Source organism: Drosophila novamexicana, unplaced genomic scaffold (assembly GCF_003285875.2).
Source record: "Drosophila novamexicana strain 15010-1031.04,08,12 unplaced genomic scaffold, DnovRS2.1 tig00000308-arrow-arrow-pilon, whole genome shotgun sequence".
Lineage (NCBI taxonomy): Eukaryota > Metazoa > Arthropoda > Insecta > Diptera > Drosophilidae > Drosophila > Drosophila novamexicana.
In genome coordinates, this window is record NW_020824799.1 from 1,274,432 (window position 1) to 1,299,082 (window position 24,651).

At 40.4% G+C, this 24,651-nt stretch overlaps 2 protein-coding genes across 8 annotated transcripts in view; both read right to left on the reverse strand.

Annotated features, from left to right (window-relative positions):
- The window catches only part of LOC115759434 (protein AF-10), a 29,768-nt gene extending 6,857 nt beyond the window's left edge, over window positions 1-22,911 (reverse strand). For 4 of the 7 annotated variants that reach the window (XM_030700342.1, XM_030700345.1, XM_030700343.1 and 1 more), the window contains exons 1-4: window positions 22,429-22,843; window positions 22,174-22,370; window positions 20,709-22,114; window positions 20,559-20,646 (exon numbers count right to left, since the gene is read on the reverse strand). In XM_030700342.1, the coding sequence (XP_030556202.1) occupies window positions 20,559-20,646; window positions 20,709-22,114; window positions 22,174-22,370; window positions 22,429-22,783 (2,046 nt within the window). In that variant the 5' untranslated portion in view covers window positions 22,784-22,843. Of the gene's footprint in view, window positions 1-4,238; window positions 4,806-20,558; window positions 20,647-20,708; window positions 22,115-22,173; window positions 22,371-22,428 lie in introns of those variants that run through there. The other 3 variants (XM_030700348.1, XM_030700346.1, XM_030700347.1) reach the window with 2 other exon arrangements.
- Window positions 13,749-18,178, reverse strand: LOC115759435 (muscle LIM protein Mlp84B). The gene is made up of 2 exons (XM_030700350.1): window positions 18,088-18,178; window positions 13,749-15,467 (listed from the first exon to the last, which is right to left on the reverse strand). Exon 2 carries the CDS (start codon window positions 15,306-15,308, stop codon window positions 13,833-13,835), a length of 1,476 nt encoding a protein of 491 aa, XP_030556210.1. The 5' UTR covers window positions 15,309-15,467; window positions 18,088-18,178; the 3' UTR covers window positions 13,749-13,832.
- Window positions 22,912-24,651: the final 1,740 nt, after the last annotated feature.

Genomic DNA, 24,651 nt, shown 5'->3' on the forward strand with positions numbered 1-24,651 from the left:
ACAACAAACAACTGAATCAAAACACAAGATTAACATTAACATTGGACAGTAACAGCGGTCTGTTAACAGACGCCACAATCAAAGCAAAGACCAGCCAACCACTTTTCGTGTTGTTGCTTTTTACTGAGTAGGGGGCACGGCGGCGCCGCATGTGTTCCATATAGATTATAAAAGCTGCCAGCAAACGGACGTGTGTACAGAATGCAACTCAAAGCTTATCGGCTGCGTTGACGTCGTTGTCAACGGTAAAAGCAGCAGCAGCAGCAGCAGCAGCATGTAATAAAATGAGTCAGAGTCAGAAAAAAGCAGCAGCCGCTGTCAAAACTCGGCGAGGGCAAGAAGTGCTGCAACAATGGACGAGTTTTTTTTTTTTTTATTGTGGTTTCCCATATGCTGCCAGATGCAACGATATGTACACACACACATACACACACGAACATGTGTATGCGTGTGTGCGAGAGTTTTAGATCGAGCAGCGAATGTTGCTTGCAGCTAATGCACAAAACAATAAACAGACGCTGAGAACAGCCGTTCCCATTCTCTCACGGTGTCGCGCTCATTCCCTTTCGAACTGTTCCCTTTGTTTGCGCCCTCTCTCTCGCTCAATCTCTCCCTCTCTTCTCTTCTCTCAGTGTGCGTGAGCACACTGTTGTTTATTTGGGTGGTGGGGGTTCAGTAGCAGTCATTATTGCTGTTGTTGTTGTTGTTGTGTTGTAGTCACGTAGACAGAAACTATGCACAGTGTTGCCACCTGGTCACAATGTCAAAATTCCAATCAGAATACCTGCCAGGCCAGCCTGTTCCAGCCTGTTGCTGCGATAAAAGTGTCGAATTTCCGTTAAACACCTCACACCTCATTAGATTTGGCCAAGGAAAAAGACAAATAACGCTTTTCATGGTCATCTACCACGAATTCCATTGACGGCAGCTGCTCGCGACCACCAAAAATGGCCGCCATTATTGAAAGTGATTATCCTGTTGCTGTCTGGCCCAGCTAATATTGCGTCAACCCCTTTTCGATAGCGTGCTTTGCATTTCGCATGGGTCACACTGTACTTCCGCACATAATTCAATTGTTGGACTTTGTTGCTTTAGGTCCTCTGCCTACTGCGAATTCAATAAAATGCGACAGCCGGAAACAAAATACCAACTATAAATATTATATTGTCGTATGTCTGAGCAGCTTTCAAAGGGGATTCTCTCTCTCTCTCTCTCTCTCACACACTCGCCCGATCAGGATCCAGGACAAACAACATTGCCTGAAAGGGTTGTCCTCGAGCACAGCAAATTTGTTGAATTACCTAAAATTGAAATAAACGACAAGAACTGATTGGAACAATGCGAGACCCAAGGAACTAAGCCAGGACCTTGTCCTCGCGATTGTCAAGCATTTCAAATGGAAGGGAAATCGTTAAAAAAAAAGGCTAGAATGGAAACTAATTCCAATGAAAATACATATATTGGCAATTTCAGGTATTAGAATATTCTGGTATTCAATTTATACCAAGAAGAGGAAGAACGAAAAATGATTTAAGGATATGCGAAAAGATTATTTAAGCTCGTAAGTACTCCGATCCGATTGATGTCAATATATATATGTGTACTCTATAAAACAGCTTTAAAACTGGAAGATAAAGGAAGATCCTGTCTCCTCCTTCCTCTACAAGGATATAAATATGTATATATATATATGCATAAATAAACTATGTTTGAGATGAATAGAAAAACTAGTGTAGAAAGATCATGTTGCAAGACATTCGCATGATTCGGAGCAGGGCATAAAGGAACAAGCGGCCCGCATACCTGGGCCACAAGACGAGCCAGAAGAAGAAGAAGAAGAAGCAGAAAATGAAGACGGGACACAAAACTGGCAGCTGTAACAAGATCGAAGGCAGGATCAGGATCAATCAGCTGCCAGGAAGCAACAGCCGCAACAGAAACACACAATAAACTCGGGGTAGCTACACACACACACACACACACAGGAGACGGGCAGCTGTCGTCAACTAGGCAGAGCCTGCAGGCACAGGATACATCAGGCATTATCCTTGAGCGCGCAAAACTGAAAGGGCTAAGGAACGAACAGCTGTCTGCGCCGAGAGCTCAAGAGCTTGCCCCATGCGCGTCACGTAGGCCACAAGAAGAAGAAGAAGAAGGAGCGCCCTAAATGCCACATGCCACATGCTACATGCCACATGCCGCAGACACCAATCAATAATCGGACTAGATGCAGTTGGCCAAAGCCAACTGGCCCTGTTCCCAGCATTACAATTGCAAGTTGCCCCGCTCGCCCCTCCCGAACGCCCTCGCCCTGGCCATGTGCCGCAGGTGCCGCTGCTCCCAGGTGGCAGGTGCACACAAGTGCAGCAAGTGGCAAAAACGATTGCATGACTCCGAATTATTGATTAAGTGCCAAAGATATATTTCGCCGTGTATCTGCTCGAATCGAACAGGATGTTAAATGGGCCGCATTTCTTATGCAAATTGAGGACTGCTTCGAAGGACTTTTGCACAAAGGATGTTAGCTGTCGGTGTGCCCTAAATGAAACAAAACACTTTTTGACAAAAAGTTGTTAAAAATACGCTCCTTTTAATAACTTAGATATCGATTCGAATTCCAGGCTTAAATATGGTTGAGGACAGTTCCTAGTCAGTTCCAGTTTCTAACTTATAAGTTTATAATAATAATAATATCTTTCAAAGAATTCCTTTAAGATTCCAATCCTAACGACAGCTCTTTATGATTTTCTTTCTATCAATATAGTTTGCTTCTTGAAATGAGTTTCCTGTGTTTTGGCCCTTTATTTTACCAACAATTTTCGGACAAAATGAAATGTAGCCCAATTTGAGATCCCATTTGTATACCCTGAACCCATTAAAAATGGGTATAAGGGTATATTGTATTTGTGCGAAATCCAAATGTATGTAACAGGCAGAAGGAAGCTTCTCCGACCCCATAAAGTATATATATTCTTGATCAGCATCAATAGCCGAGTCGATCTAGCCATGTCCGTCTGTCTGTCCGTCCGTCCGTTCGTCCGTATGTATGAACGCAAGGATCTCAGAACCTATAAGAGCGAGAGACATGAAATGACATGAAATTTTAGATGTAGATGCTCCTAGTTCCTGCGCAGATCGAGTTCGTTTCCGATAATCGATAACTTACTTCGTTTCCAAGCAATCGATAAAAATCGATAGCGATATACTGTTTTTGGGCAATTTTGGTAAATAATAAGAGCTAGAGTCACCAAACTTGACATATAGCTTCTAAAATAGAATATATATATGCATTTGATGTTGAAAGAAGAGGGTTCAGGGTATCCCCTAGTCGGGAGCTGCCGACTAGAACCTCTTACTTGTTTAACCATCGCGTCTTGAGCTTATGCTCTTTATATATTTATATATTCTCACTATATATCATACTTCATTTCATTGACTAAAGATCTTAAGTATAGAACTTGAATGAACTGAGAACAATTTTATTTAAGAGAACCCAAAAATTCCTACATATGATGATATAATTCCCCCATTTCATTACAATGATTTTCAGCTTTGGAGTACGATTAATCGATAGGCAATTAGAGGCGGGCCAAGGAACAATCGATTAAACAAATCGATAGGCAATTAGAGGGTGTATCTGACAAATTTGCAATCGATTCAACAAATCGATTAAAAATCGTTTTTAAAATAAGATGTTTCTAAGTTCAAGGATATTCAAAACTCTATTTTGAAATCTGTTTTATTTTGATGATATTTGATTTTATATTTCTGTTGTTATTCCTGATAAATCTGGAGAATAGCGAGAATATAGAAAAACCCTAAATCACTGCAACTCTAATTTAACTTTCATTTTGAATAGAATTATGTAGTTATTTATTTTTTGGGATCTGGCAATATTTATGAGTGCATTCCGGACTTTGGTTATCCCTATTTAAGGCAATCTTGTGGGTTTGAAAAAGTTCAGGATATGCTCGAAAAGAATCTAAATGGGATTCATGGAGGTTTTCCAAGAGCCAAGAGATGCTGTGAACAACATGGCGAATGGCAAATTTCTGAAAGTTTTTTCATCAGCTGCCAGATAAAACTCCCCAAAGCGCTCAAAATAGAACGTGAACTGTTAAAGGTGTCTTCGGGCTCGGTTGCAGTTGCAGTGGCAGATGCCACGTCTTGGGCGACAAGGGCGCCAATTGGTGGCATCAACTAGACAGATAGAGAGTGCGTCTTGGCTGGCTGCTTACCCCGGAGAGCAGGAAACGTATTTTTAAATTGTGCGGGTATGTGGTAGCTGCGGGGCCTCCTCCTCCGACCGCAGTGACAGCTGCTGCAGTGCCGCCGCCGATGCCCAGATAGGAGGGCGAGGCCGAGGCGGAGCCGCCAACGTACTCGATGGTGGCCGACGGCGTCGTCGAGGCGGACGAGGGCGATGATGAGGCGGATGTCGAGTGCTGGCTATTGTTGTGATGAGGATGCGGCGGCTGCTGCTGCAGATGGGCTGAGTCTCGATCTCGGTCGCGTTCCCGATGGCGGCGATGCTCGCGATGCTCGCGATGTTCGCGATGCTTGTGCCGATGCTCCTTGTCCTTTTCGCGTTTCTCGCGCTTCTTCTTCTTGTTCTTGCGATGCTCCTTGTAGTCGGCCATCTCCATGTGATTGTTGTTGTTGTTGTTATTGTTGCTCTCCGCCGTGGCGGCCATGCTCACCATGGTGGCCGTAAAGTCCAGCGTGCTGCTAACTGTGGTCGCCGCGACGGCCACAGCGGGCGCCACGTCCATGGGCTGGGCGTCCAGTGTGTCCATCATCATCATTTTGTACGCCGTGTGTGCGTGTGTGTGTGTTGTCCCTTTGGAGATCACAGTTTGGGCTTCTTCTTCTTCTTCGTTTTCTTGTTTGCCTTTTATTTTGTATTTCTGTTGTTTGGCTGCAAGCCAAGTTCACGTTCTCCGTGCTTTGACTGTTCTTTTAGCGTCAATTTTGTTTTGTGCCCACTGTGATTAGCCGAATGGCAGCATAGTCTTGGTGTCAATCTCAGTTTCACTCTCTCGCTCTCTCTCTCTCTCTCTGTCGCGCGCTCTCTCCCTCTGCTCTTGTTGTTGTTTCAATAGTTGTTGATTCGTTTTCAATATTATTATTTTGTATGCTCTTTAGGCTGTTATTTTTTTTGTTTCAAACCACGCACACACACACACACACACATACACACGTAAATCACAGTGCACGTACGTGAGAACCAACTGTCAAAGTGTGCGTATCTGTGTTGTTGTTGGGGTGAATAACTTGCGTGGCGGCGACTGGGCTGGCTGGCTCTCCCTCTTTCCTTCTCTCTGTTAGCGCAAAATACACGCGCTCTCTCTCTCTCGCTCTGGCACATACATAAACACGACTCGTTGTATCGTTTTATTTTCTTCTTTTTAGCTTCACACAAAACACACAAATTGAATTTCTTTTAGTTGGAAATTAGCTTTTTTTCTGGCAGCATTTAAAACATGTGCTTGGCTGGCCACGTGAACGAGTAATATTTGTTCAGTTTTCATACAAGAAAAACAACTTTTTGTTGTTAACACTGATGGCCAGAAAATGGTGCACACTTTACGCGCGTTCAATTTGCATTATTTGCGCCGTTTCCAGTAGATAAATTAACAAATTTCGACAAAATTGAACAATTGCAAATTGCCTGGATTGCAACAATGCACAAAAAACGAATACACATGCACTTCTTATGCATACACAAAAAACGACAACTTAAAAGACGAAAACCAGAACAAGACGGCGGCCGCGACAGCGTTGTGAGTTGCTGGCCGTGCGGAGTTATACTAAACTCTGCTCTCCGTCGACGGTTTTTGTTGCTGCAGTAGCACACACAAACATGACCCAGCAGGAAAACTACCTATGCATATGTCTGCCTTTTCGTGTACAGCGCGGTGGTGTTTTGCCTGCACGTACATACATATGTATATATAAACGTCGCACATTGTAGTGGTTACTTCAACGCTGTTTCTTTTTTTTTAAGAGTTTTGTAAATAGGATTCAACAAGTTTTCATATGTGTCTAATATTTTAAATATTATGAAATAATCTAACAGATTCTTAAAATAATGCAACCACGACTGACCCAACTGCATGCATGAAAATATGCTTCTAAAATGCCAGCAAATATTTGATATATTTTATATAAATTTATGTTAGTGATAAACTGATACGTACAGAAGCGCTTTGCACTTCATCGCTTCCTACTGGGTATTTGAGCATTAAGTGAGAGAGGAAAGCGCCGTTCCCAGTTGTTGTTGTTGTTGTTATCTGCAGCCGGTTTTCAGTGAGGGATTATTGAGGTATGTATGTATGTGTGTATAGACTGCATGTTATGTCTGCACGTAGGCCAGACACACACACCATCACCAATACAAACGACAGCGACGTGTACAAAAACAAAATGAAGCGCGCATAAGAACTCCAACTTAGCGACAGCATAAAAATAAACACACACACAACTACAGAAAGTAAGCACAATTTAACTGGAAAAACGTCACCCAGTAAGCAAAATTGAGAGCACAGCGATAAGGTTTAGTGACGCAAAAGCTTAATTGGTAATTATATTAGTTTTGAATATAGGGGAAATTATCAAGAAATATTTTAATCATACAAATTTCCCTATGACGCATTAGTTCATACTATTTTGAACTTCTCATAATTATTAATATATAACAACTACAAAAATTAAATAAAACATTGATTTTGTTTGACTATTCTTATCATATTTTGTATAGCTAAAGATATTTAAAATAATAATGAAAGCACCTAAGGCGTCCATATAGAATACATCTTAGCTGAAATGCCTTTCGTCGGACAAAATGTTGACTGGGAAGCGTTCGACAAAGGAGAACGCATAAAAGTGAATCTTTCACAAGCGCTCAAATACACAGATACAAATGCACACACCAACACATATGCAAGCTCTAATACACAGCGAATGTCGTAATGCTGTTGATGTTGTAATAATATAATACGGCAACAACAGTGACGACAGTGTTATCAATGCAGACAGCCAACTTTAAATGACCAGGAAGCGAAAACGACGAAAAGCTTAGCAAAACAAATTGTAAGAAGAGGAGATAACAAATAATAGAAAAAGTACTGGAAATTATTTGCTCGTTTAATTGGGCTCAATATTTATAAATGTTTTATACGATTAACTGTTCCTAACCACTCGCATCTTATGGGAACAGTTTGAGCTGCGCGTGAGCGCAAATAGACCAAAGAGCGAGAGCGAGAGAGAGCCCATTGCAACATACTAACAGACAACAACAATGTTTGTAACGATTGCTCGCGCTCTCTCCTTCGCTCTCGCACTCGCTTCTGCGTATGTGTTTCGTGTGCTTTATGCAATGCTATCAACGGGGGCGGGTGCTGCATGCAGGTTAATTCTGTTGTTGTTGCTGTTGCTGCCTGAGCCAGACAGCGCCGTCGACGGTTGAAGAAGACAAAACAGGAAAATGAAAAATAATTGAATTGTAAGACTATGTTAACAGGAGAATGAGGTGGCAGCAGAGGAGTCCCACAGACCAGCGACCAGACCACCAGACAGACGTTGGCAATTGCCAATAAATAAAAAAGAAGAAGATTATTTGCAGCTGGAGTCGGAAGAGCAAGAGGTAGCATAATTTGTGATGCAAATAAATGGAAATACAAAGACCGAAAAATCATGGGGTAGAAAAAATAACGTAAGTGGCATTTACCTGGCGACGCAAAACAGCAAGAGGAGCTGCAGCTCGGCTGAGCGTGCCTGTTTTACAAAACAAACAACGCAAAGCGACTGGAAAATGGGAACGGCACAAACATTGCCGTTGCATAGTCAACGGTTGGTCATGTTCCTTACCCGCTCCCGCTCCCACTCCCACTCCCACTCCCACTCCCACTCCCTGTTATCTGTCCCGCTCCCACTCAGTCCGCTAGCTTGCTTGTAATCAAATCAAAGAAGGTGGCAAAGAGCACAATAATGGCGCCGGATTGTCATAAACGTACAAAGCTACAAAATTAATTTTAATATGCAACTGTTGTCGTTGTTGTTCCTTCGGGTTTCTGTGACAACAAAGAATTTTCGCTGTGACGAGAGCGACAGCAATTCGACATGCTTAATTAACAGACTCTAAAGCTTGAACCAATGTAATATCCATTAATGCATATGCATCAGACCGAGAGGCTCTGCTCCCGGGCCAGACAGGTGCTTGATGCTGGTCGCATTTTGGGTTTTCGGTCCGCTCGGTTGGGTCATTCAACTTTAAAAAGGGCAACAGGCACATCAAGGGGCAAACAGAGCATATTGGGTGCAAATATTTGGTCAGGCCACGTTTCACTGAATAAACTCATTTCATGTGGCTTAAATTGATAAACAAAAATGCATAAAGGGGCTATGGATAGGCAAATATATTTCAAAGATCAAGTTTTATTAAAAATGTCAACAGCCAAATAAATATTTACAGCGCGCGCGCACACACACACACACACATGGGTGGGTGGGAACAGTGCATAAGAGAAGAGTTACTGTCTACGCACTGTAAGTGAATTAACAGTCATTTAACAGATACAGCAGTAGATTAGCTGTAACTGGCAAATGCCAAACAGTATTAACATCTATAAATGCAACATCTGTTAAACTATTCTTTATAACAGTTTCCGTGTCAACTATGAGAATATGTAAAAGGTAAACGAGTAGCGTTTGGCGTTATAAAAGTAATATGTACGGCAATAAAACTCAGACAGGACACGTGTCGCGCCTATGAATACGTCAAATGCAGTAAGGACGAACGCCGGCAATGCACACCCGCAGCCAAAAAAAAAAAAGGTGTCGATTTTGTTGCCGGGTAAACCTGACTGTAGGTCTGATGATGTATAAAACAGTTAATTGCTTTCGGAAAAACATTTGCCGAAATGTTTAATTTTTATGACTTCTTAGAGCGGGGAATCAGTTAAGCCGCCGGGACAACAATTTTTATGAGGCACTGTGTCATAAAACGACAAGCTGCGTCAGCAAAAAAAATTTGTGCGATTCTCTCTTATACGCAGTATAAGCACGTGTGCAATAGTTCAATATCAATTTTGATATGCGCTCATAATTGAATACAGTTACGGGTGACAAATTTATAAATTATCACCAACCACCCCACTCACACACACAGACACACACACACACACAGCAGGCAGAGGGCATAGACACAACCACCACCAATACCACAGTACTGTAAATAACACAGCATGAGGTCCTTCCGATTATGATTATTCTCTTTTTGATACACTTGCCGAGGACAATACCAAACTTGTCGCGAAATGTGTAGAAGAAGCTATTTTCGATCTGATAAAGTATAAACATATACATGTTCTTGATCAGTATATGTATATGAATGAAAGTTTTTTTTAGTTTCGCATTAATCTTATACAAATATGAAACTCTGCTTCTTGAATACGAGTAAAGTTATAGATGAATACTTCTGCAAGGGTATTTGATCTTCGGCGTGCCCAACATAGACGGGCTTCTTGTTACTTTTGCAGTCTGACAAACCCCCCGTAGTTTGTGATTGTTGCTCTTTACAATAAATGTGGTTATTGTTCCATGTTAAAAATGAATTGCAATTTCGACTTTAGAATTTGTAGACAATGTGACCAGCTTGAGAACAGCCCCAAATGCACATCCCCCCTCCCCCCGTTAGAGCGGAGAGATTTGGTAATGTGAAATCGATATTTTGGTCACAGTCACGTAAATGTAATCGATATATGGGAAGTGGAAGGTAATCAAAATGATGAATGTTATGAATGAAAGAAATGTGGAGTATATCAATCAAATTATAAATGGATTTAAAAGGCATAATGAAAACCATTTATTTGCGTTGATTTACCAACTTGGAAGCCTTGGGATATGTGTATGTTCCTGAACCTCAACACGCCTACTCACGTATGTCTTAATGCCATACTTTATTTCTTAATCAAGATCGCCTTAATATGCAGATAGACACACATATTTCAATAACACATAAATCCATTCGCGCCACTGATCACAAGATATTAAAGATTAATTAAAGCCAAAAAGAAAAGTATATATATACGCTATATATTTATATAAATATATGAACTATATTTAGAGCTCATCAGCATAGTCATCCGCCGACGTTGTTTATCAATCGGAAAATGTTAAGAGCTGTTTTCCATGTGTCATATGTGCAAAAATGTTTGAAAAACGATTCACTCAAAAATAGACGCTGACTAGGAAGGTCTAAAATTATGGCATAGCTACGTATCGCAGCGCGAACAACGAGTGAATAGCATATCGAAAACACACCTGGCTGGCTGCAAACGACCTCAGACAATTTATTTCATTTATTTTTGCTATTGAAAAAAATTCATGAAAATAATATATGTATATATGCTTGTTGTATATGGTATGTGGCACTCGGATGAGTGTGCCGCTCGCCTGGCATGGCAACGTCAGCTATTTTTCGTTGCCAACGTCATTTCAAATACTAAGTATACCGAGAAGAAGTGTTCTATTGCTCGACTTGGAGATACCCTATACTTAACAATTAGTTCTTTAATATGACATACAAAAGATATATACAAAGGGCTTTATCTATTTCAAATACTAAGTCAACTAAGAGAAAGTGTTATATTCCACGACTTGGAGATACCCTATACTTAACGATGAGCTCTTAAGTATGGCAATACAAAAAATATATACAAAGGGCTTTATCTATTTCAAATACTAAGTCTACTAAGACAAAGTGTTATAGTCCACGACTTGGAGATACCCTGTACCCAACGATAAGATCTTGAATAATACCCTATACGTAAAGTTGAGCTCTTAAATATGTCATACACAAGTTATATGCACAAGTCACTACTTATAAAAATGATTATTATCCAGAATGCTAAAGTAAATATCAAATACTCTATTATATTAAGAATTTAACTCAATTTATAGGGTATTTTAAGACCTATCACAAAATAAGTGCAACGCTTTTATAAAATGTATTTGGCAACATTGAAAACATTTGAAATGAATATCAAAAGCCTTAAACATTATGTGTTTCATTGTACTAATTGGCATTAAATATGGAATATGTCCTCAAGGATATTTCACGTTTTCCCAGCTGAATATAGATTTTTATTTCGATTTGTTATAAGAAGAAGCACAAACTTGAACTGTTGTTATTCAAACTATTTTTTGCGAAAATCAAGTATTTGCTCAATTTAAAGAGAACCCATTAAATAGATGACTTCCTTGCTCTTAAGTGTCATTATTTTATTTATTATTATTATTATTTTTCCATATATGATCCTAGTATTCCATCGATCTTTCCTATAGCAGCTATATGATATAGTGAACCGATGTTAATAAGATTTTGCATACATGTGGGGGGTATGCTAAAACTAATAAATGTCGAATTCGGGATAAGATATCTTACAAAACAAAAAAATTGCCCATACAAGTACTTGATCTTTGACCGATCGTTCCAATAGCAGCTATATGATATAGTTATCCGATGTTGATAGGAATTTACAATTATGTGGGAGCATAGTACAACTTCGAAACGGCAAGTTTGAGTAAGATATCTTGACTTCCAGAAAAGTTTCTCATACAAGAACCAATTTTGGGCCGATCGTTCCTATGGCAGCTATGTGATATAGTGGCCCGATCCGGTCGGCTTCGATACATGTACTGTCGGCAACAGAAAGCAAAGTTTGAAGACGATAGCTTTATATCCGAGAGACGACTCGGCTGTTGATACTGATCTAGACGATATATACTCTATATGGGCGAGTATCTATGCGTTATACATTTCATAACAACATTTTAATATCCCTCACATGGGGATAATGAGCGATATGATCATTTTTGACAACAATAAGATACTAGATTAAGTATTCATCCTTCGTAAAGAGAAAGTATTAACTAGTTAGCCAAGAAACTTACATGCAGTATTTGAAACGTTTGCCGTAGGAAATAAAAGGCATTAAAAGTATTGTAAGGAGTTTTGAGAAATTTTCGGTTGACATTTCCATTACCTGAATCATATCATATTTACTTTGAGGAACGTATTCAATTCTCCAAATACTCTATAATTCTTCAGTACAACATCAAGCTGTGCAGGCTTAATTAGTTAGCTAAGCAACTTTTATTCATATGTAACTTTTGCCAGAATATAGAGATTTGTAAATATTGCAAGAATTGTAAATATTTTGTTAGAAATTTTCGGGTGATGACGCTGACATTAAAAGTCAAACGTCGCCATTTCAATTAGTTCAAAGTGCTTTTCAGTTTCGAAAATGCGACATGACATGAATTCCAATTTCAATACTATAACTGACAAAATCAAGTAGCTCAAGAGCGCATTTTGCAATAGGATAAAAAGCTGAATAAGCACGTGGCAAAACAAAATGTGTAATAAACAAATCAACTCTCTTGAGTGAAACGTGGCAGAGGCAGAGAGGAGCTTTCTCTCTCTTGGGCGCAATGCAGCATATTAGCATCATATTTATATTTAGAAAATCGTTTCGAATACGCTTATGGAACATTTCGTATGCTTCGAATGAGAACCGACTATACACAGTATATATGTATATATATATATATATATATATATATATATATATATATATATATGTATGTATAGCCACGTCGACACTTAAGTATAGCCAACGCAAGTTGAGCAATTATTTTGTATTTTTCACGAAGTCGGTCGATCGGTCGACAGCTAAATATAGACCAAATGCGGTGGCTCAATCTGAGATCCCAAAGAAACGTGAAATCTATATGGACCCCCACTGAAAATCAAATAATACAGGTATGCCAACAAAGAAAACAAAAAGAATATTAATTGTTAAGTCAGAAAATACAAATTCCAAAAGATTCGCTTTGTTTCCATGGAACCCACTGGGGCATATATTATTGGATGTTATGTGTGTTGTATATAGAGCGAGTCCAAGTATTTGCATGAAACCGAACATTGCTCATTGAATTCGAATTAGCAGAAATAAGGAAAACAAAAACAAAAACAAAAACGAATATTTCAAAAATATCATATCATCAAGATTTCGCAAGTACTTATTAATATACAAACTAAATAAGCTAAATATACATACATATATCATCATCAACATTATTTATCATTTATCATTTATCAGTTATAATAATTATCATCGGGAGCAATAGCTCTCTACATTAGTTCTCTGGTTTTATATTGGAGCATATTAGATACTTTCTTTCGCATTGAAGTCGATGAACAACATAAATAGAAATATCTCCGCGGTACAGTTGCCCCTCCAAACTGTTAGCTGCAACTGTGCCCAATGTTAGCCTGCATCATCTGCTATCTCTATTATATTCTTTTAGTTTTATAATATTATTGTTATTATTGTTAATTTATATTATATTTTTTTGCCTGTGCCATTGTCGGTACTTGATTCGTTAGTTGGCGTTCGATAGTTAATTTCGTATTATTTGTTTTGGTTTTTCGTAAGTTTTTGAACTTCATTTTTTTGTTGTTTGGTTTATTTTTCAAAGTTTCTTTTATTTATTTTTTTTGTTTAGTTTTTTTTTTGCTGTTTTTTCTGTTTGTAAAGCTTATTCTCACATAACCTAAGACAAAAACATAAGCAGTTTCTGCATTTCGTTCATCAAAAATCGTTGGAAAACCGAAGACTAAGTTAGCTAACATTTTGGATAAGTTGAATTAGTTTCTGGGTAACAGCTAGAAGTTGATAACGGAAAATAATGGTCGGAACGATAGCTGCTGTTGCTGGTAATTTGAATAAGTTGTGGCTGGGGTTTTGCATTTGTTTTCTTTTTGTTTAGAACGTTGTCAAAGCGCCCGCGCCGAGGCCATAGCCCACGCCCTTGGGCCCGAAATTGCGGCTGTAGCAGGAGCGGCAGTAGATGTCGCCATCGGGTCCATCGTTGAGATTCGTCGAGTCGAGAGATTTGCGGCAATCGGAGCAGTAGAAGCAGCGCTTGTGCCAGATGCGGCTCTTGCTGATCATCTGTTCGGCGGCGAAGACAGCAAAGCCGCAGCGCGGGCAGCCGCCGGAGGTCTTCTGACCATTCAGTGGACCACCGTCGGGAAACTGGATGGTGGACTCGCCGCTGGTCGAGACAAGCGTGGGCGCATGGCCATAGCCAAAGCCCTTGGGACCAAAGTGCTTGCCGTAGCAGGCCTTGCAGTAGATGTCGCCATCGGGACCGTCGCAGGCCAGCATCGAGTCCAGTGGACGATGGCAGTCGGTGCAGTTGTAGCACTTTCTGTGCCACATCTTGCCCTTGGAGAGCTGCTGTTCGGCCGCAAAGACGGCACCGCCGCAGCGTGGGCAGCCCTCGCCTTCGGGCGCCTTGATGGAGGTGGTGTCGGGATTGATGAAGGGGCGACTGGAGCTGATCTGATCCTCGGTCAGGCCATCGGTTTGCAGGAAACCAGAGCCGCAGGCAAAGCCATAGCCATGTGGTCCCCACTTCTTGCCGTAGCAGGTCCTGCAGTAGACATCGCCGTCGGGTCCGTCGGTGGCATTGATCGAGTCGAGCGTCTTTTTGCAGTCTTTGCAGTTGAAGCACTTCTTGTGCCACTCACGGCCCTTGGACAGCTTCTGCTCGGCGGCAAAGACGGCGCCACCGCAACGCGGACAACCCTCGCCGGGACGCGCCTTGATCTTGTCCACCTCGATGGCGGCGCGCATTTGCGGTGCGCCCTCGTCGCTAGCAATGCAATCGGACTGGAGGGCGCCACCGCCCTGGCCATAGCCGTAGCCCTTGGGTCCGAACTGCTTGGCATAGCAGCCCTTGCAGTAGATGTTCTTGTCGGGCGCCTCGCAGCACAGTATCGAGTCGAGGCCCTTCTTGCAGGTGCCGCACTTGAAGCACTCCTTGTGCCAGCCGCGTCCGCGGGCCAGCATCTGTTCGGCGGCATAGACATAGCCGCCGCATCTGGGGCAGCCCTCGCCCTCCGGCGCCCTGGCGATGGCGCGCGGCTCAAGACGGGCGCCATTCCTTACCACATCGTGGCCGTTCTGGAACTGTGCGCCGTTGTCCATGGAGAGTGTGCCGGCGCCGGTGCCAAAGCCGTAGCCCTTGGGACCGTATTTGCGTCCGTGGCATACCTTGCAGTAGAGCTCGCGCTCGTGCTCTGTGCAGTTGGTCGAGTCCAGGGATTTGTTGCACATGGAGCACTTGAAGCAGTTCTTGTGGAATACATAACCGCCCGCCAGTCGCTCCTCGGCGGCGTACACGCTCTTGCCGCAGCGCGGGCATTTCGGGGATTCAATCGGTTGTAGGGGCATTATGCGACTGACTGTATTTGTTTATTCGAGTTGCGATATATATCTATGTATATATATATATATATATATATATATGTATGTTTCCAATCAAATTGAGCACTAACCACGACCTGGGGTACAATTAACCGTATCTGTATCTATGTATATTATGCTTATTATCTGAAAGTGCAAACAGAGAGCAGAATATAACACCACATTCAGTGCGAGCATTGTCTCGGGCGAAGCGAACTGAAGCAAAGCTCTGGCGTTGCTGGTTTTTTGATGGAGATGTTGGTTTTTGTATTCTTGTTCTGTTGGTTCTGGTGGAGGTGATGATGATGATTTAAGCGCTGCATGAGACGAAAAGTAGCTGATCTAAGAGTCTGCATTAACTCTACATTTTAGTACATGTACCAAACACAAATTTCAAGCAATATTTTCCTTCAATATATTAATTTTTCCTCTTAAATGAGCTCATGTATGAAAAAGCTTAAAATTTAGCATTGTTTTATGTTTTAGTACATGTAAAACAACATGTCTGTGTCGTTCTAAATATTCATGTCATGTTAGTCTCAATGCTGTTAACTGATCTAAAAGTCTGCATAAGCTCTAGCTGAGGCTGTTTACATACTTTTTAGTACATTTACAAACACAAATTTCAAGCAATATATGTTATTTTCATATATTTATTTTTTATTTTAAAGTCCATATCTGAGTTTAAAGAGCTTGAAATTTCGCCATGTTATATATTTTAGTACATGTAATAAAAGTGTTAAAACAATGTCTGTGTTGTTCTAAATGCTCGTAACAGGTAGCTGATCTAAAGTCTTAGTAGCCTTTGAACATTTTTTTAAATAAAGCATACTTTAATTATATTTACATATAAGTTAGAACTGACATGTTGATAACTTTTTAATCTGTATTTATATTTCGACTCTGTTTGCTTTAGCTGATCTAAAGTCTGTAAACATTTTAGAACATGTGCTAAATTCTATTCTCTAATAGCTTTTCGCATTCAATCTATATATCTTCATCTTAAGTCTGCTCTTAGAGATTGTTTTATCTATCTAAATGATCACAACAAGGTATTTATCGAAATATGCTTGGAAATTTAGTCCGAATTCTTTTAGCTCTTAGCTAATCATCTGTCATAATCAACATTATGGAAGCGTTCATAGTGTATGCTAATGAATATGTTTTCTTTTTTTAAAGAAAATTACCCAACATCCACGCATACAAACACACACACACTATCTATCTATGATGGGCTAAAAGAAAAACAGAAATATTTCTTTTTGAATTGGAAAAATTCGTGTATTGTTGCTTGCAAACAAATTTGAGCAATAATAAATGTGTATCTGTCTCTGGCTGCGAGAGAAACTTTTATAAAAATAACACAGGTGAACACATAAAAATATGAACGCTTCTCGCTTCTCTATGACCAAAATCCATCTATTCCAATCAGTCTGAGTCACTGTCCCGGTCCGTGTCTTGGGCTTGCGGTACAGTGGGTCAAATATGTATACATGCATGCGAATGAAGATGTTTACTTTTGGTAACTGAATTGGTTAGTGCAGGTGCAATATCGTTACAGCGGCCACCACGTTTTAGATATGCATATAATATATATATATATATATATATATATATATATATATATATATACATATATATGGATATATGTGAAGGAACAGCACCTACATCGACACAAACACCACACACGGAGGAACTGAGTACTGAACTGGAAGATTGCTCAACGCAAACTAATCTATAGAATTGTGAGTGCACACGGCACACGGCGCTGGCTTTTTGCTCCGTCTTCAGTTTTATACGATTTTTCTATATTTTTGTTTGGTTTGTTTTTGAGTTGATTTGAGAAACTTTAGATGCGGAACAATTTTCATCTAATATCTCGCCAGAGAGTGGAATGGAAATATGACTGTGTGCGTAGCTCAGTGTGTGTGTGCGTGTGTGTGTGTATGTGTGTGTGTATCTCAAAAGCAACCAAGGCAGCGGCGTCTGTGGTTTTTCAACTTGTTCTACACACACACACACACACACACACACACATGCACACACGCGCGCATTGAAAAGTTTTTCATTTCACATCATTCGGGCGATTCTCTTGCTGTTTTTCTTTTTGTATTTTTCTTTTTTATGTGCGGTAACAGGGCGAAAATGTTGTGCGAAAATTCTTGCTACGCTTGTGCAGCTCAACAATTCGACTTGAAAAATGCATTATCATGATTAGCTAATTGAATGCTAGGCGAATCTCCATTCCGATTGTTTACAATACCGCCAGGTTCCATCATAAAGGTCATCAAGCATTTCGGATTTATGCTTTTGCACAAATATATATAAGATAAATATCTAGATATATATAAAGTTTCTATATTGGAAGTGTCCTGGAAACTTTACGCACATTTTACTAGCCTCCACACATTTGTGTGTGTGTTTTCTTTTTCACGCCAGGCAAAAAGCTTTTTCACTAAAAAACAGATCTATAAATACGAGTTCGTGGGAAATGTTTCCCCAATGGAGCTACATTTTGATTCTCTTTAGTTTCGTTATTTCTTGGTATTCTTTTTATTTTTATTTCTATTTTTTTTTTCGTGGTGTCAAAATGTGTGCCAAATTTGTGCGGCGCTTCTATAATTAAACTTCATCATATGCAGTTTGGTGGCAGCTTTAACCGATATTTTCAGAGCACAGTACGACTTTTTCTATATATATATATATATATATGTATATATATTTGGATGTATATGCAGCTGTGTGCGAGACTCTCGAATATATTTACTTTTCGTTCGTAATAATAAAAATTCGCAAAAAATGTTCTTTCTTAATTGTAGTAGAGCCTTTTGGCTTCGGTTAGCAACGATTTTCGACTGAGCGTGCTAGAAAATTGTCAACTTTTTGTTGGGGGGCCCGATACCCTGGCGCTACGTGGGCTGAGACTGAGCAACTTTTGTCTGCACACGGCACAACGATAGCGACAATGACAACGAGATGTTTGTCGCCGCAGCCAAACGATAGGGATGGCAATATACCCAAAGAAAAAACAAAAGACAAAAGACAACAACAAAAGCAACCAAACAGGCCCAACAAATCAAAATGTTGCCTAGTATAAGACGTCTTCAATGCGATCATTGTCGTAAATTTGATTGAAAATTTAACATCGCATATTGCCGAATTTTCCAGTAGCCAAATGACAAGGCAAATGTTAATCTAAAAATCAGTAATTATTCATTTAATACCCTGTAGCCACAGTTGTTGGGCATTATAGAAACATATTGCACACTCTAGGGCCACAGCCAACAGGGCATCTTCCGGTCGAGCAAACATTGATTCTAATTATTTTTGTGGTTTGTGGTTATGTTGTTCATAAATTAACGTACACTTTGCATTTAATTAAAAATGAATATGCATCGTTTTGGCGTGCATATTTTTTGTTATTAAAGGCAAATTAATGGGGCATGGACACGTCAATGTACATCAATCACATCGAAAAATAGAAATGGAAAATACTTGATCGAATCGAAAACAGACAGCGAAAATAAAAAATACCCTAATTGCTGCAAATCAAAACATGTTTAAGCGCTCTAATCATTGATTAGTAAATACCCTGTATCTGGAAAAAAAAAAACGATTCGATAGCATGCAAAAATAAAATCAATAGAAAAAACAAAGCTCAAACTCTAATTTTGCTGAGAATAAATTTCAATATTTCATAACATTTAAAATAAATGACTTCAAAGTACTTTTTCACGTTTTCGTTTGGATCTTACAGAAATTATATCGCGTCTTCAAATCGCCTCTCAAACCAGAGAATTACAATTCGGATGCGACCATTGACAAAGTTTTTACCTTATCAGACATAGTTTTGAATTTAACTTCAGTTTTCACAACTTTATATCATATTTTTGTTTACCCATTTCATTAGCTTGGATTTTGATTTAAAATAATGCTCGTATAATTATGTAAACATAATTAACATTTTTATATTATGTTAAGACAATGCTGTTGCTGGTATAACAGAAGTATAACATTGATATTTATGTATACATATAAATTGTTAAATGTGTAAAACAAATATTTGTTAAATTATTATCGTTTACGTGTAGATTTGGGTGTTTTTCTCTTCATAAGGTGTATAATATATACCTTTATTTTTATCGAGAACAGAAAATAAATAAGAAATAGCCGGGTAGATCGATTCAGGTTAAAAAAAGTAAAGAGCTTATAGCATCTTCATACAAGTTGTTTACATTTAACCAATCAGTTCTATGACAGCCCGAGGTAAATAAGATTTTTTTCCATTAATAAGAAGCATAGTGAAATTACTAAATGCCCAGTTTGGCCTAAATATGAAGATATAGAAAAACCTAATAGTTTTTATTTTTATACCGATTCATCCTATAGAGCTATATTGAATGCTGGTAAGATTTTGATGATGTGTCAGAACTGCTAAAACCAAGTTCGGTAGAGATATCTTAGGAGCAAAAAGCTTTAGGGTTTTTTGCAATAAATAACTACATCATGATATAGTGGATCGTTTCGACTGACTTTTAACTGAGAGACTGCATTTGAACTGTGAGACTAGTTTGCATAGAAACATACAGACTGACGGCTGATCCAGGCTATATAAACTGATGATACTGGCATGGCATTACGTTAGATGTGTCACAGAATTTATAAAATGATAACACCCTTTGCGGGCGCATAGAAATATAGAGGGTATTATTGAAAAACACGAAATTCTCGAGCATTTCTTTGGGGTATGCGCACCTACATAACATATATTGCACATGTATCGAGATGCGCACCTTGTGTTTCTAGACGTTTCATTTATATATTTTCAGAAAGGTGTATGCATTAATAATTGCATTTCTACTTATAAATATGATACGAAAGTTGGCAAAGCGCCTGCGCCGTCGGCTGCGCGAAGCGAGCGAGTGAAATGGTTATAGATTCGTGTTGGCCAAACCAGCCAGCCCATCCTCTCCAACTGATAGTCGGGTGTGGGGGCCGAGAGCGGCAACAGCGCTGGCACTTGACAAGTTGTAGACAAGTGTACAAGATTAGAAGACTATTATTCAAAAGGCAACTTTGTAGCCAGGCGAGAGCATGTTGGCAGTTGAAGAGAACTCAAAGAGTGTCGAATTGACTCAAGAGCTTTTGCTCTTGCTGCCGTTGAATTGCTTATTGTACTATTTATAGGGCGTGCTCGCAGAGAGCCAGAGATATAAACAAAACTAGAAATTGACTCACCCGCTTGGAGCTCTTCTCGATTTCCTTCTCAAAGTCCGTCAGAGGCGTCAGCGTCACGTGCACATCCTTGATAATATTCCGAAATGAGCTGCAACATCGAAGATTTATGTTTAAGCAGAGTCGCCTAATTGATACATGATCGTTGATTACCTGTTGTGATCGTCCAGGTTGATGCTGGTGATCGATTTGGCTGCGTCCACCTTGCGCTTTTTGGACGCCGAGGAGTTGCTCGCTGCCGACGGCTGACTGTGACTGGTCGTTGTTGTGGATGTTGCTGTTGCAATCGATGATGATGGAACTGTCTTGCTGCTGCTGCTGCTCAAATTATTGCTTGAATTGGAGCTGCTGCCACCGAGGCCAAGTGGATTGGCCACGCTGTTTGCGGACGTACCAGCGCCCGACAAACCCTCCAATTTGCCTGCATTGCTGTTGCCAGTCATGGAGGCAGACGCTTCCTTTAAGGCATTGCTGTTGCTGCTGTTGCTTGTGGTTTGCAGCTCGGCTCCGAAGCCGCCGCCCAAATTGCTGGCCAATTGCAGTTTGCCCGTGACACCGGCCCCTGAACTGGGCAAGGCAGACGTGCTCAGGTTCTGGGCATGATTACTATGCTCACTTATCGAGGCGGCAGTCACGCCGCTGCTAGATACATGTGATGCCGAGCTGGAACTGCTGCTGGCCGTTATGCTGCTGGCACTGGGCATGTTGCTGCTGCTTGTGGCAATACTGCTGCTGCTGCTGGCAGCTACGACGGTGGCTTCCTTCGCGATGTCCTTGCTTTTCGATGACTTTGATGACTTCTCGCGCGACGACGATGAGGAGGAGGACGATGACGAGGCTGATGAGTGTGTAAAACTGTTGTTCGATGAATTGCTACCGCCATCCTTATCCTTGCCGTCCTTGCTGGCACCTGAGCCGGACTGTTTGCCCAAGCTTTTACTATGCTTATCCTTATAGCTGCTGCTCGAGCTGGTGGCTGATGATTTAGTACTTGAATTGCTGGGCCCTATTGCACTGTTTCCGCTGCCGCTGCCGGCTCCAGATACAGTGTTGCCTGTGATGGAATTGCCGCTGCCGCTGCCGCTGCCGCTGGCACCGCTAGGGTTTGAGGCATGTGTGGCGGCAACGTTGCCGCCGACAGCGCCCGCTAAGCTGTTGCTTATGGCATTATTGTTATTGTTGGCGGAGTTGCTGCTGCTACTGCCGGATAGAAAGCTGTTTGCAGTTGAAGGAGTTGCCGCAACGCCTGAATTGGAGGTGCTTGAGGAATTTGGTAGGCCCGTTGCTGCTGCGGAGCTGTTGCCCGATGACATCGATGATTTACCGGAGGCATTTGATTTGCGCTGCTTGGATGAGGATGAGACATTGCTGCCACTGCTTGACAGGCTTGTGGAGCTGGCGGCCAATGTGCTGCTGGTTATTTTGATGCTTGTCGCTGAGGTGGAGGCTGAGTTCATGGTTGAATCGATTTCCTTCTCGGGCGACGAGCACGAATCGGAGGAGGTGTCATGTTGTACGGGTTTGTAGGGTGGTATAGTTTTGACGTTTCCGCCCTTTTTCTGCAATATATATGACAAGGCATGAGTGTATAACAAAGAACACACAAAGACATACTAACCAATTTACTGTAGTGATGCTGGCAGTAGCCGCAGTACTTAACATTGTCCAGATAGTTGCCAGCCTCCTCGCAGAGCAGGCCCAAGCTTTGGGCGCAGGTCACATGGAACTGCTGCTTGCAATTGGCCTTATTACACTGCATGCAGGCTCCGACATTGGCACGATTTGGCTTCCCGATTTCCAAGCAAATGTAGCAGGCTGTAAATGAGATGGAAAACAGTTAATGAATGCCACAGCTACTGCAAATATGACTCACTCTTGGAGTAGCGTTCTTGCGGTATTAAAGTCAGTATAATGGGTTCCATGGTGGTCACGTTGCCAAACCGAATCTCGGGTATGTACAGGGCGCACACAACATGGGCCCAGCCGCTGGTGTCTGTCTTCTTGAGGGCGCCATCTCGTGAGGGGCAAATCTCGCAGCGTACACGCGAGGTGCGCTCCTGGGACTCGCATTTCCGACAATACCAGGGTCCAGTGGGCACGGTAACGATGCCATAGCATGCCTGATGCACGGCAACGGTACAGTTTTGGCCGTCACAGTAGACGAGCGGGTTCTCCGGCCACCCCCGCTCGTCCGAACAAACGCAACAGCCGCCCACCATTTCCTTCATATCGTCCAGCTTAAATTTTTTAATTTTGATTAATTTTCTATTCAAGTTGGTGGACTGAATGGTGTCGTCGTTGCTGCTGGAGTCTAACAACTCCAGTTTTGCATTTACTGATGAAGGAATTGCGTCTGTTTACAAACACCCACTGCAAAATCAAAGAAAATATATAAATAATTAAACCTAGACTTACATAAACTCGACTTTTCAACAAGAAACAAGTCTATCTGGAACACAATTGACTATATCTTCATTAATGTCTAATATTTCTAATACCCCGTAAAACTTGGGAAACATGTTTTTAGTAGAAGTTAGCTAGGATTCCAATAATATTGTGTTTCATAAGCTAACATTTTTCAATCATATTTTTTTGAATATATAAATACTAGCCGAAGCTTTTTATTGTATTTGATTGTTTTTAAAGAGTTTACAGGATTTAAGATATGCAAATCTTGTAGGCAGAAAAAACTTATATGTGATTAAAACAAACGTTTATAATTATTTGAGTTAACATATCTTTGATATCGTGATATTATAAAGAAAAACAGGAGATTGAATATAGGAAATATTGATATTCCACAATATAAAATTGTGAGTTTATAAGTTTAAAACGGTTTATCACAAACATAATTGTATGTATACAAACATCTAAGCTGGTTCTCTAATTACTTGCATAAAATTGTCATTTTATATGCATTTGCTTATATGTATTTTATTACAGAGTGCTCAAATTCGAAACGCTGATTTTTGAAGAAACTTTTTAACTCTAAGTTCGACTTTCTTTAGGTTTGACCAGCTAGACACTCTTCCTTTAGTAAGAAAACTTAAGATACGCCTAATAATATATAAATATATATATATATATACATTGTCACATATGAGTATAAGCTGCTAGATCCTTTAACAGAGACTGTGAAATTTTGAATGACAGACCGAATTTTTGTATATTACAATTTCTGTGCGTGACGATACTTACCGGAAAATGATTAGATTTGGTCAATTGACACGTGCAAGCAGTCAACTAACCTTGAAAAGCGTATAATGCTAAAATAAATAACAGGAAATATATATGATGAAAATGTTTAAATAGCTAAACAATTAAGCTTAATTGCCTTTAGGCAAGTTCTATACAGTTGACACAAAAACGAAAGTCTTTCAATCGATATATCGGCTAATTGTGTTATCGATATTTGCAGTGGCCGGTTGCATTGCAGGTGCCATATGCAAGGTCATTGGCGCATTCATTAACAATAATATTAATCATAACAATAACAACAACAACAACAACGAAAACAATGACAAGCGGCAGGCCGGGCCGGTTTATTTATTAAATAATACTCAACGCAAATACACTGTGCGCAAGAGCGAGACAGCATAAGCGCACAATTCACACATACAAAAGTAGGTTCTGTTTGCAAAACACAAAAACATGCACGCACACACGTACATACATAAGCTGTCAATGTCAAGGTATACATTTTGTTGGTGCCGCCAACGCACTTCGTTCAACAACTGTTGTTGTTGTATTTGATTTTGATTTGGGGCGCACAAATTATGGCGATAAACATATCAACATCGTCCGACTAATGGGCACAATAATCGAATCCCATAAAAATACCAACAAATTTCGGTTACGTGCACCGATCACACAAATACACTCACACTCTCACACACATGGACATTCGAACGGACGAGCATTCCAATGTTTGGTTGGTTCATTGAACTTGACGGTGGCTCGCTTTTTTTTCATTTCTGTTTGTCTTGATGTAAACAAATTCACCGACAAAAATAAAACATAGTTTAAATTCTACACAGCTATTGTTTTAATTTGAAAATGCACTTAGTGTTGTTCTTACGCCACGGTACAATATCAT

Bases quoted from the DNA above. Each gene is read 5' to 3' on its own strand.
- LOC115759435 (XM_030700350.1), bottom strand. From the start codon at position 15,308: ATGCCCCTACAACCGATTGAATCCCCGAAATGCCCGCGCTGCGGCAAG.